The sequence below is a fragment of the Bombina bombina genome, chromosome 1 (genome assembly GCF_027579735.1).
Source record: "Bombina bombina isolate aBomBom1 chromosome 1, aBomBom1.pri, whole genome shotgun sequence".
NCBI lineage: Eukaryota > Metazoa > Chordata > Amphibia > Anura > Bombinatoridae > Bombina > Bombina bombina.
This window is the reverse complement of record NC_069499.1, coordinates 947,589,236-947,603,429: the sequence shown is the minus strand read 5'-3', so window position 1 is coordinate 947,603,429 and position 14,194 is coordinate 947,589,236. Positions and strand designations below refer to the sequence as shown.

The 14,194-nt window shown below is 37.3% G+C and overlaps 1 protein-coding gene across 1 annotated transcript in view; it reads right to left on the bottom strand.

Moving 5' to 3' along the window:
* Positions 1-811: 811 nt before the first annotated feature.
* The window catches only part of RBM38 (RNA binding motif protein 38), a 32,521-nt gene continuing 19,138 nt past the window's right edge, over positions 812-14,194 (bottom strand). Inside the window, exon 4 of the mRNA XM_053704238.1 lies at positions 812-1,695. Within this exon, the coding sequence (XP_053560213.1) occupies positions 1,401-1,695 (295 nt within the window). The 3' untranslated portion in view covers positions 812-1,400. The remainder of the gene's footprint in view (positions 1,696-14,194) is intronic.

The window sequence follows — 14,194 nt, the reverse complement described above, 5'->3', positions numbered from 1 at the left end:
TAAACACTTGAAAGTGATGCAGTATAGCTGTACAAAAGCTGACTAGAAAATATCACCTGAACATCTCTATGTAAAAAAGAAAGATTTTACCTCAAAAGTTTCTCAGTAGCCACAGCCCATTGTAAAGGACTTCTAAGCAACATATCAGTATGTCTGTCCCGGGACAGCGGAAGGAGCGAGCTTTCGTGCACACTCATCTTATTTCCCTATTCAGTGTAAGGAAGCTTACAATGAAATCTCATGAGATCACAGTAAGAGTTCATGATCTCAGCACTGTTGATGCTGATTGGCTGCTGTTCATTTCTTCATTATTATTTTTTTACCTGCAGCCGAGTATAACCTTTTACACAGCACTTACTCTGCTGAGCTGAGGAAATTGTGAGGTAAAATATCTTCCTGTTTTACATAGAGATACTCAGATGATATTTTCCTGTCAGCTTTTTACAGTTATACTGCATCAGTTTCAAGTGATTTAGCATATGAGTATTATGTCCCTTTAAGTACTCTATGGCAGCAGTGTTTTACAACATTGTATGTAGCAATTATAAATTGTTCCAAGCACTGATGCTATAGAGTACTAAATATGCGTGCATGCTCCTGAGAACATATGAGCCAATCTAGATTTATTTTTAAACAAAGTACACCAGAAGAACAAAGCACATTTGATAAAGAAAGTAAAATTTGAAAGTTGTTTAAAACTGCATATTCTTCTATCTCAACCATAAAACTAACTTTGACTTTACTCTCCCCTTAACTTCATGTTAAAACACTGCATACATCTTTGTAAACTGCAGCAAGAACAAGACCTCAATGTTATACAATGTGTATTTTTAATATACCTATTTAAACTGAACAGTTACAATAATAAAATATTACAGTGCTTTGACTACAGAGTTCCGTGCTTTTGCTGCTCCTGAGCCAAGCTTGCACTGAAAGAGTTAAAGAGTCAATGCTCCTTTCTTTGCATATTGATATAGTCAGTAAAGGAAAAAATAATTTAGAGAGAGAAGAAAAAAAAAAAAAAATTAAAAAAAAAAATGGTGTACTTAAATTTGTTCTGCAATCCACAGCTCAAATGAAAAAGTTAATAAATATTTATTGGAAAAAAAAAACTGTAAGGCTTCACATAGCTTTTCTTTTTTTGTAATTTTTTTGGGGGGGCTACAGAAAAAAAAAAGTTAAATGGTTAAGTTTCTCCCTTTCCCTTACGCTGGGATCCTTTTATACAGAAGAAAGAAAATGGGATGTCTTCACAAATGCAACTGAAAAAAAAAGTGGGTATTTTTAAACCCCCTCAAAGTAATTTTACTTCTGGTTATTACAATTATTTTTTGCATCATTTCCTTCCAGTGAAAAAAATAAAAATAATATAGTACAAGGAAGATTAGGCATATCGTCTTTCATTGCATCCGGTCAGGCTGGAGCTGTTGAGGCTGGTATTGGATGTAGGCTGTGGGCGCAGGTGCGGTAGCAGATATTGGTTGTTGCACTGGACTGGTGTAGCCATAACCCACATACCCAGCTGCAGGAGAGGCTGCATATGGATACTGTTCATAGGCTGCAGTGGTATAGTGAGTGTAGGCATGAGTAGCAGCATTGTAGTCAATGTATGTAGATGGCAGGGATGGGACTGGTGTTGGGATGACCACACTTGGCTGGACAAGAGTGGGTGGGTAGATGTACTGTGGCGTTAGCCTGTAGAAGAGAAGAAAACAATTAATATATATGTATACTTTATATAAACTGTCACATTCAAACCAAGCTAACAATAATTACAGGAAAAAAAAAAAAATATATATATATATATATATATATATATATCTATATCTATATCTCTATCTCTATCTCTATCTCTATCTCTATCTCTATCTCTATATATCTATCTCTATATCTACACACCCCTGTTGAAATGTCAGGTTTCTGTGATGTAAAAAAAAAAAATGAGACAATTTCAGAATGTTTTCCACCTTTAATGTGACCTATAAACTGTACAGCTCAATTGAAAAACAAACTGAAATATTTTAGGTAAAGGGAAAATAAAAAAAAAAAAAATATATATGGTTGCATAAGTGTAAACATCCTTAACCCCTTAGTGACCAGACCCCTTTTCAATTTGTTGACCATCTGGGACCAAGGCTATTTTTGCAATGTTTGTGTTTAACTGTAATTTTCCTCTTACTCATTTACTGTACCCACACATATTATATACTGTTTTTCTCACCATTAAATGGACTTTCTAAAGATGATTATTTTCATCATATCTTATAATTTACTATAAAAAAAAAAAAAGAGGAAAAAATGAAAAATAAAAAAAATGCACTTTTTCTAACTTTGAGCCCCAAAATCTCTTACACATCTACAACCACCATAAAATACCAATGCTAAACAGTTTCTAAATTTTGTCCTGAGTTTATAAATACCAAATGTTTACATGTTCTTTGCAAGTTATAGGGCAATAAGTACAAGTAGCACTTTGCTATTTCAAAACCATGTTTTTTCAAAATTGTCGATAGTTACATTGTAACACCAATATCTGAGAGGAATCCCTGAATAACCCTTCAAATGTATATATATTTTTAAAAGAAGACAACCTAAGGTATTAAACTTGGGGTATTTTGACTTTTTTCATGCAACCATTTTACCACCAATCTATGCCAAAGTTTGGGGGGGGGGGGGGAAAAACAATTTAATTTTTTGACAAAATAGCAATTTAAGAATACATTTACTGATAATATTAAGGGTTACTGCCAAATAACACCCTAATATGTCTTCAGCAGCATCTCCTGGGTACAGTGATACCACCCATGTATAGGTGTGTCGGGTTCTCGGGGGGCTAAAAGCTCTTATTTTTAGAGAGCGCATTCCAGTTTTTCAACTTGGAATTTTCACATCGGTCATCATGCACCAATGTCCTATTTGGGACATTTCTGAAGCTGGCCAATGGAATTTACCCCCATAAAACCATATATTTTTGAAAAGTAGACACCCTAGGGTATTTCAAATGCTGGTATTTTAACACTTTCCATGCACTAATTCAACCACTAGTCTTTGTCAAACTATTGGGCATTCATTTTTTTGTGTTATTTTTCACACACATTGTACTTTAGGCATGGATTCTCAGTTCCTGTTATGCGTTACTGCCAAAAAACACCTCAATATGTGTTCAACAACATCTCCTGAGTACAGTGATACCACCCATGTATAGGTGTGTTGGGTTCTCTGGGGGCCAGAAGGCCTTATTTTTAGGAAGCGCATTCCAGTTTTTCCAACTTGGAATTTTCACATCAGTCATCATGCACCCATGTCCTATTTGGGACATTTCTGAAGCCGGCCAATGAAATTTACCCCCATAAAACCATATATTTTTGAGAAGTAGACCCCCTAGGGTATTTGAAATGCTGGTATTTTCACACTTTCCATGAACTTATTTAACCACCAGTCTTTGTCAAACTTTTGGGTAGTCATTTTTTTGTGTTATTTTTCACACACATTGTACTTTAGGCATGGATTCTCAGTCCCCGTTATGTGTTACTGCCACAAAACACCTCAATATGTGTTCAACAACATCTCCTGAGTACAGTGATACCACCCATGTATAGGTGTGTCGGGTTCTCTGGGGGCTAGAAGGCCTTATTTTTAGGAAGCGCATTCCATTTTTTACACTTTCCATTTTCACATCCCATGCACCCATGTTCTATTTAAGACATTTCTGAAGCCGGCCAATGTAATTTACCCCCATCAAACCATATATTTTTGAAAAGTAGACATCCTAGTAGAGCTGCAACAACTAATCGACAATAATCGATTATGAAAATAGTTGTCAACGAATCTCATAATCGATTAATCGATTAGTTGGTTTGCAATTAGTTGGTCTGGGCACAACACCAGCTGCTTCACTCCAATAAACTCCTGCACATGGTATTGTGTTTTATGGTTATGTCCTTAGCCTAAAGGACGTTTACAGACGTATACTTTTTACTTTTTCAGGACAGCATAAGTTTACAACTACCCCTGGCTTATGTACAACCCAGCTATAATAGTCATCATTTGGATTGTTTATATTAAATCAGGTGATTTGGAACTATGCTTTGCACGATATAGTGCCAAGCTTGTTGTTTACACCTAGCCCCTAGATTGATGGGAGTTATTTAAATTGATGTGCACTATAATCTGTTTGCACAATTATTAGCAGATCGCTTGCTATTGCTGATTATATGTACTGTATAAATAAATGTGTAAGGCTTTGTCCTGTTATTGATATACAGTCCTTAGCGCTTTTGATTTTGTTTTTTATTATTTTTAATAAATTGTGATAATATGTACCAGATTCAACCTTTATAACTATATATTCGTTATTTTTAGAGCGGACTAGATATTTCCCCTAACCTTATATCTGGTTATTTACCATTGCATATAGATATTCAAGATAGTTTTATGTTAGAATGAAGTCAAGGGTTACTTTATTGAGAGGTCCCTTGCCAATGTAGAAAACACTTAGCATTGGTGAAGAGCTAACAAAGATAAATATCCCACTTTGGTGAAATTGGCAAAACCCTACTTATACACCTCAACAGCCTTTTCTCTGCTGCATGAAATATAGCTGCAAACAGAGAACCAGCCTTAGCCAGAAGCATGTGGACATGTTGAGTTTTTTGCATTTCAATGCAAAGTTTCTGAAAGAGTGAATAACAGAATGTTATTAACAGTAATAGTCTAACTCTTTCTAGTTCTACCTCTTTTCAAACAGTTTGTGGTTTGGTTTTGTTTAATTATAAAACTGTGCTCTGCTGTTTAAAAATTGAAGAAACAGTTGTGTTAAAGTAAAGTTTTAGTCTGAAGTTTATATTTGTAACACTCATGTGGATTTTATTTAAAACATAGAAAACTATTATTGATTCTTTTTTTATCCGATTAGTCGATTAATCGAAAAAATAAATCGGCCGATTAATCGATTATGAAAATAATCGTTAGTTGCAGCCCTACATCCTAGGGTATTTCAAATGCAGGTATTTTAACACTTTCCATACACTAATTCAACCACTAGTCTTTGTCAAACTATTGGGCATTCATTTTTTTGTGTTATTTTTCACATACTTTAGACATGGATTCACAGCTCCTGTTATGTGTTACTACCAAAGAAGACACCAATATGTGGTCACCAACATCTCCTGAGTTCAGTGATACCACCTATGCATAGGTTTGGTGGCTTGTTTGGGCGGTGCAATGCCAAATGTCTGACATGTGTTTGTGATTTTTTTTCACATTTAACATATTTTCTTTGCCTATCGTCTTTTTTTGGGGGTCTTTTAACATACCCCAATTTATTTGTTTTCCATAAATGTGATTATATTTAAAAAGTTGACACCCCAAGGTATTATACATGGAGTGGTTTGATGACTTTGATGCAACCGTTTTAGGACAAAAAATTGGAGAAAGTATATGGTGGTAATTTTTCAATTTTCATTGTTACAGACACATTGCTTTTTTACTATGATTTAGGAGAGACTGTTGTAAGTTATTGCAAAAGAATACTTCAGGTTGTTTTCTGCAAGGCACCCTGAGTACACCTATGCCCCCCATGCATAGGTTTGCCCGGATTTTGGGAAGGTTATGTTACATGATTTTAGTTATTAAAAATGAGAGTATTTCTTCTGATAGGCCTATCTTTAGTTTGGGGCCTATCGCATACCCCACTTTGATTTATTGCATTCAAAGTGTATATTTTTTAAATGTTGACACCCCAAGGTATTGTATAGGGTGTGCTTTGATGCCTTTGAAGCAACCATTTTAGCCCAAAAAATTGGAGAAAGTGTATGGTGGTAATTTTTCAAATTTCATTTTTACAGACACATTGCTTTTTGACTATGATTTAGGAGAGATTGTTGTAAGTTATTGCAAAAGAATACTTCAGGTTGTTTTTTGCAAGGCACCCTGAGAACACCTATGTCCCCCATGCATAGGTTTGACAGGGGTTTTGGTTAAAAAAAAAAAAACAGGCCCAATTTTAGAAAAAAAGTAGTGAAATGTAAAAATCTGGCACAGTAAAAGTAAAAAAAAACAAAAAAACATCGAACTGTAAACATAACCAAATTTTTTTTTTATATATAACAGCAAATGTATTTATTTTTTAAAAATTGACCATTGTATGGTACCGCTTGAAGCAGTCCCCAATGCAGAGTGCAGGCTGTCCAGGGCAATCAGGACAGTGATATATGGTGTCCCTTCTCTTCCCCCTCTTGGTACAGACTCTGCATTTTTTTTGTGGTTTCTGCTTTGCGGCAGTAGGGGGGGGGGGATTTTAAAAATAAAATGGGTAGCCCCAACTCTGCTCTCTCCCATCACAGCCCGGGGAGCAGGTGCATCATGGTACAAAATCCCCGTAATAATCTGGAGCTGAAACTGTAAAAAAAAAGTCTTTTTAACTCTGGGTTTTGCTTTTTTGAACAACAAAAAAGCGTTGTGGGTTGCAATCTGCATTAAGTAAATTGCAACCTTTTTGTAACAGGCCCTTGTCTTCCGCATAATTAGGTAGGGCTGCAGAAGCTGATCAGCCAGATCAACCCCACCCATATGCCGGTTATAAGACTTGATGCACACTGGCTTCATTATGATCTCAGCTCTGCCACGTACAGAAACCGCCACCGTCCTCTCTGTGTGGATGGTGGTAAGAAGGTATACATCCTTCTTGTCTCTGTACTTAAGTGCCAACAGCTCCTCTTGGCGCAGAGCTGAGGTCTCCCCCCTTCGTAGCCGGGTGCGTACAAGCTGTCCTGGGAAACCTGCGCGGTTCTTTTTAATTGTACCGCAAGCTACTGTATCAAAGCAATACAGTATCTTGAACAAAAGGACACTTGTATAAAAATTGTCTAAGTACAAGTGATACCCTTTGTTCATTAGGGGTAATATCAGGTCCCAGACAATCTTGCCAGTGGTTCCCATATGTTCTGGGCAACCTGGAGGGTCAAGTTGGCTATCCTTTCCCTCATACACCCGGAAGGCCTGAGTATACCCATTCTCGCTGTCACAGAGCTTATACACCTTTACCCCATATCTGGAGCGCTTGGAAGGAATAAACTGCTTGAATCCCAGCCTTCCCTTATACTTCATTAGGGATTCATCAACGCATATATTCCTTCCAGGTGTATAAGCCTCTGCAAACCTGGCAGAAAAGTGGGTTATCAGGGGGCGGATTTTATACAGCCTGTCAAATTGGGGATGCTCCCTAGGGGGGCACAGGCTGTTGTCGCTGAAGTGCATGCAATGCAGAATCATTTCATACCTCTTCCTCGACATAATCTGGGAGAAAATGGGGGTAAAGCAGATGGGGCTAGTACTCCAGTAGGAGCGAATGGAGGGTTTCTTTATGATGCCCATCAGCATGGTCAATGCCCAGAATTTTTTGAATTCTGGCACATTGATGGGGGCCCATTGCTGCTTTGCCAAATATGTTCCAGGCTTTTCAGCACGGAACTGATGGGCATATAAATTAGTTTGGGCGACAATGTTCCCAAATACATCATCGCCCATAAACACTTCCAGAAACTGCTGGGGGCTAAAACCTGCCACATCTATATTTATGCCAGCATTTGCTGTGAAGGGTGGGATATCTGGCCTCTGGAGATGAGGTGTTACCCACTCTTCAGCAGCAATGGCAGCAACACGCCTCCTTCTGGCAGGGGGGCTAGCAGGGGGGCTGGTAGGGGGTCTAGCAGCCACAGATACATCACTATCAGTTGAGACTGCATCAAGTGATGAATATGAGCATATGGCAGGGTCAAAATTGGGGTCTGAGTCAGACATAGAGGCATCTGACTGACGCAAGGATGGCATACGCCTTCTCAGCACTATATATTTTCTGTGACATTTTTGTATCTGTCACAGAAAAAATGTACTAAATTTTTTTAAATTAAATTAATTAACTAAATTAATTAACTAAATAAACTAGCAAAAAAGTACTGCTATGCTACTGCCAGTGATTTATAGCGATCACTGGCAAGCTAGGGGTTAATGGCTCTGAAAATTAATTTAAATTAACTAAATGGTTCTGAAAAGAGCATCTGGATTTTTAAAAAACTACAACAACAAAAATTAACCCCTAAAAAAAATGCAGACAGCAAAAAAAAGTGCAGCTATGCTAATGCCAGTGATTTATAGTGATCACTGGCAAGCTAGGGGTTAATGGCTCTGAAAAGAGCCTTTGGTTCTATATTTTTTTAACAAATAAAAGAATTAAATCTCTCTTTGCAAAAAAACAGGTCTCTCTCTCTCTCTCCAACAAAATCGCAAGTGAGGAGAGGGAGGGAGATCCACACTGATCAGCGTCAATATTTACAAATATTGACATGATCAGACAAATGGGGTATTTTATTATTATTATTTTTTTTGGGTGGGAGGCTCAGATTGGGTGACCCTAGCTTGCCCCTATGATGATGCAGGCTAGGGACACCCCCAGAGGCCCCATGATGCACTGGGCATCGCCATCTTGGATGCCTAGTGAAGGGGGAGGGGGCTATTTGGGCTTTTTTTTATTTTAACCGTTTTTTTTTTCTCAATTTTATTTATTATTTTATAACCAAGTGCCTCGACCCACCGAGGCACTTAGCACACAAGCAGAGCATCGGAAGCGTGTCCGATCGCTTCCGATGCTCTGAAACACTGCCGGGCTCCACGTGGAGCAAAACCGGGAGTGATCAATCCGGTCCCGGCACTCGGCAACAGTATTGCAGGATGCCTAGACATCAAGGCAAGCTTGCAATACTGTTAGAGCAACTGGAAGCGATTTCGATCGCTTCCAGAGCTCTGTTTAACCGACGACGTATGCCATACGTCCTCAGTCGTTAAGTGCTTTTTTTTTTAGGACGTATGGCATACGTCGTCGGTCGTTAAGGGGTTAAACTAATACTTTATTGAAGCACCTTTTGATTTTATTACAGCACTCAGTCTTTTTGGGTATGAGTCTATCAGCATGGCACATTTTGACTTGGCAAGATTTGCCCACTCTTCTTTGCCAAAACACTCTAAATCTGTCAGAATGCGAGGGCATCTCCTGTGCACAGCCCTCTTCAAATCACCCCACAGATTTTGAATTGGATTCAGGTCTGGGCCATCCCAAACCTTTAATCTTCTTCTGGTGAAGCCATTCCTTTGTTGATTTGGATGTATGCTTTGTGTCGTTGTCATGCTGAAAGACGAAGTTACTCTTCATGTTCAGCTTTCTAGCAGAAGCCTGAAGGTTTTGTGCCAATATTGACTGGTATTTGGAACTGTTCATTATTCCCTCTACCTTGACTAAGGCCCCAGTTCCAGCGGAAGAAAAACAGCCCCAAAGCATGATGCTGACACAACCATGCTTCTCTGTGGGTATGGTGTTCTTTTGGTGATATGCAGTGTTGTTTTTGCGCCAAACATATTTTGGAATTATGGCCAAAAAGTTCAACTTTGGTTTCATCAGACCAGAACACCATTTGTGACATGCTATTGGGAAACTTCATATGTGCTTTTGCAAAATTTAGCCAGGCTTGGATGTTTTGTTTTTTTTTGCAAGAAAAGGCTTCCATCTTGCCACTCTACCCCATAGCCCAGACATATGAAGAATACGGGCGATTGTTGTCACATGTACCACACCGCCAGATATTCCTGCAGCTCCTTTAATGTTGCTGTAGGCCTCTTGGCAGCCTCCCAGACCAGTTTTCTTCTCGTCTTTTCATCAATTTTGCACCATATTGTCATCACTTGCTGACAGTCTTTACTGTGTTCCATGGTATATCTAATGCCTTGGAAATTCTTTTGTATCCTTCTCCTGACTGATACCTTTTAGCAATGAGATACCTCTGATGCTTTAGAAGTTCTCTGCGGACCATGGCTTTTGCTGTAGGATGCGACTAACAAAATGTCAGGAAAGACCTACTAGAACAGCTGAACTTTATTTGGGGTTAATCAGAGGCACTTTAAATGACAGGTGTGTACTGACTCTATTACTGTTACTATTTAACATGATTTTGAATGTGATTGCTTAATTCTGAACACAGCTACATCCCCAGTTATAAAAGGGTGTTCACACTTATGCAACAATATTATTTTAATTTTATTTCCTTTTACCTAAAATATTTCAGGTTTGTTTTTCAATTGAGTTGTACAGTTTATAGGTCACATTAAAGGTGGAAAAAGTTCAGAAATGATTTATCTTTGTCTCATTTTTTTACATCACAGAAACCTGACATTTTAACAGGGGTGTGTAGAGTATGTAGAGTATAATATATATATATATATATATATATATATATATATATATATATATATATAACAAATGTGCTTCATACTGTAGACTAGACAGCCACGTATTAGACAGGATCTAGTTTAGCAACTGTGTGCATGATACATAGATGGAAATCATTTTTTACCATACAATATACATACACCTCTCTCTATCCCTATCTATATACAGCCCCTTCCTTTGTCCCTCCTATTTACTTGTAAAGTAGGTACAAATATAAGATCTTAATTAGCAAAATGACAAGATAGATGTGTGTGTTTGTGTGAGGGTAAGTTTACCATAAACCGCTATACAAGACCACTTTCACTTTGGGGTTGCACCTGCAGCCTCCGCCAAGTGTAAGAGTAGTGTTTTGCAAAGTTGTATGTCAGAGTATTTTAAATAGTGTTGGTTTGCTTATGTATTGCTTGAGGGGACCTATTTGCTCTAAGGAGGTGTTGTGAACATACATTTCCTTTCAGTTTAAACTAGGCTTGTGTTTAACAAAGGGAAAAAAAAAAAAAAAAAAAAAAAAAAAAAAAAAATAAAAAAAAGGGTTAAATCATACTCTCATATGCACAATATTTTCAAAATATCTATTTACGGCACCCTTAAAAAGGCAGTAAGGTATGCAGCATGAGTGTGTGTTATATAGATATACATTTTTTTATTTTTTTTATTTTATTCATACACACATACACCTTTGTTATTTATATTGTGTGTGTTGACCAAACAGTTCCAGAATCCAGAAGCAGCGAGTTCTTTAGCAGAATGCTGACTGCAGCTGCCAGCACAGTCGTTGCGTTTGTCACCATTCTCCATGTGTAATATTCACCCCCCACACACACCAAGCTCACCCTCCTCTTCCTCCCTGATTGTTATTCTCTCTATTTATACCCTACATTTGTTATTTTGTAGCTCTGCCAACGAGGGAGCTGAAGTGGAAACCCTGACAGACCAGCAGTCTGAACAATGCAGAAATGCCTCCCCCTCTTAACAAAGGGTTATGCGCAGTGACCCTTTGTTGACTGTCCAGTGGGGCCCTGCAACATCTATTAGGAAAAGGTGGAAACTGAATGCAATTTTGTCACAAAGCGGGTATATATTCCCTTGTAACGCTTTATTGTAAGACTCAATCCCATAGCCCTAAATGTATTCTACATTCTTACCATAACTCATTCAGCTGCCCTACAAAATTATAAAATGGTTTATAGTTTCTTTACTGTCATTTAAAATAGCTGTTCTTGACAGTTAAAACCACCATGTATACTGCAAATAAATTAAATATTTCAGTAGGTTTTATTTTGGGGGGCTTTTTATAGAAAAGTTATGTAAACAAGGAGGCAGCAAGCAACTGCCTGGGGTCTGGGAGAAATAGGTGAAGTGCAACACACAAATATGGATTTGCACAGATCTTTGTGTGGTGTACTTTCACATTTATATATGCTTCATGCGTACATGCACAGTAAAGCCTCTCACCTAAATCAGTGACAGCTTTTACTAAAAGTATTTTTGCTAATGCAAGAAGATTGCAAAAATGCTCCAATTCAAAACTGTAGTGATTTATGCTTCAGTTTTGGCTGAAATGCCTCTCTCAGTATAAGTAGCAAATTCAACAGGCAAATAATCAATTTCAACTGCCAAAATAAATGTAAAGGATCTATAACAATTTAAATACCATACAGCAACTAAAATGGATCATTAGGAACAAAATAAAAAAGGATAACCTTTAACAGTACAGAGTCTTTAATGTTAAAAAGTGAATAAGATTATCTGCTATTTCCGTAGGCTCAGACCATTTTTTATGAGCATGTTCTTGAGAACAACTGATTAAGGCTTCAAATCAGCAAAAATAGCCTGTTCATATAAAAAAATAAAGAGCAATTTCCTGAATATTGTATGCTCGACAGCTACTATAACAACTCATTGGGAACACGTTAAGGGGAAACTAATTTTACAGTATAATGTTATAGCTATTGAGCGAACAGCATATATATTGTTGCACGTCACCATTCTGTCAGTATTAATGCTGCTGGATTTGTATTGTTAATTATGTTTTCATAACAAACTGAGCTTAACACAGACAGCCCCATTTGTTACAATAATGGCCTTGCGTAAAAACTTCCAAATCAGCAAAGTTTGCTGTAAGATAATGAAAGTATGTTAGGAGAAATGTTTTTCCGTTATATACAGCTATAACGTCACTACAACTTCAGATACCCCCGACAATGTATTTTCCAATTAAGCTTTAGGGGATTAGGAAAATATATATATCTATATCTCGTCAGAATACACTAGTGGGGAAGAGACTGAAGAATTGCCGCAAATATGCATGACACTTGTTTTTGTCCCAACAGGCTTCCATTCACAAAACCACCTTTAGCTAGATCACTTCTGCCTTTTTCCCCCCAAAAAAATCTTATTATTAAGAATCCAAAAGCGCAATACAATTTTTAGTTCAGTAACAAAATCTTTTCAACATGTTCATACAACAAGTATTAGGTCTCACATTCTGGATTCATATGAAAAATAAACAATTGCATTAAACTTAGTCTCTGTGTCTTTTAATGTTATAAAACTACAACTTTAACCATTCTTTCGTTCATATCCTATGAGAGAAATTTGCACTGCTCCCGACCATACAAAACTGTTGACATTGGAATCTGGTTCCGTTTTTCCCAGTCAGGTTAGATAACCAAGAAGAGAGAATATCAAGGAGAATTAGAGTATTTCAATATTAATGGGAGCTAAGAATTATTAGAATTTTTTTTTTTTTTTTTAAAGGTATTGTTCTTAGGCTAATTGAGATTCAATAAACGAGTCTCTATTTTCAGATCTGAAAGAGCTATACTCTTCTAACTCAAGTAGACTTGACACTTTTAGTCTCCACATTTTCAAAGTTGGGATCTCTTTTGATTTCCAATTTTTTGATGGAATAAATACCTAGCACCTGTGTAATCCTATATGCTCCGGCTGTCTTGACCTCTAGCTGTCAATAAGGAACGCTAAAAAACACATAATCTTAGATTTCCAATTTTTTTGCCATAAGGACTCTCACACTATTGACCAGAATTTTAAAGAGGTTTGTAAAGTTTGGTGGGAAGCTTTACAGATTTAACAACCAAACCTGCGGGTCAAGGAACTTCTGCCTTTTACTTAATTTTGGTATTACAATTAGTAAATTATTATTAAACATGTAATGCAAAAAACGTTTCTAAAAGAATTGTAATGTTTTTCTACAAAACTCACTATTGGAGTCGTTGGTAAAGATTTATCTACAAAAAACTCCAAAGGACTTTAATGGTGAAAAAAAATAATCAGAAACTTTTCTTTCATATAGGTGGAGAGAGTTCACGAGCCGTTACGTATGAGATATACATTCCTACCAGGAGAAGCCAAAGTTTCCAAAACCTCAAAAGCCTATAAAACCCCTCCCACCTCACTTTTTAACTTTGATGATGCTACTAAGGATTTCAGACAGACTTCTAGTCTGTTTGTTCTGGCCCTAAGAAAGGCCAGAAGGCCTCTGCTATTACTTTAGCCTCTTGGTTTAAACTTTTGATTCACAACGCTTATTTGGAGGCGGGTCAGCCTCCGCCACAGAGAATTACAGCTCATTCTAGTAGATTGCTTGCCATATCTTGGACTTTTAAGAATGAGACTTAAGTTGATCAAATTTGCAAAGCAGCCACTTGGTCTTCTCTACATACCTCTTCTAAACGTTACCATTTTGATGTTTTTGCCAGAAGCAGCCTTTGGTAGAAAGGTCCTTCAGACAGTTCTCAGTTTGATAATTGGGCTTATATATGGAGTATGTCATAAAAAGACATTTAATTTGGGGTTATGGATTAATTTATTTTTTATCCCTACCTTTGTTACTCGTAGACATCCACATATTGGGTATTAGATCCCATGCGTAACAGCTTGTGGACTCTCGCCACC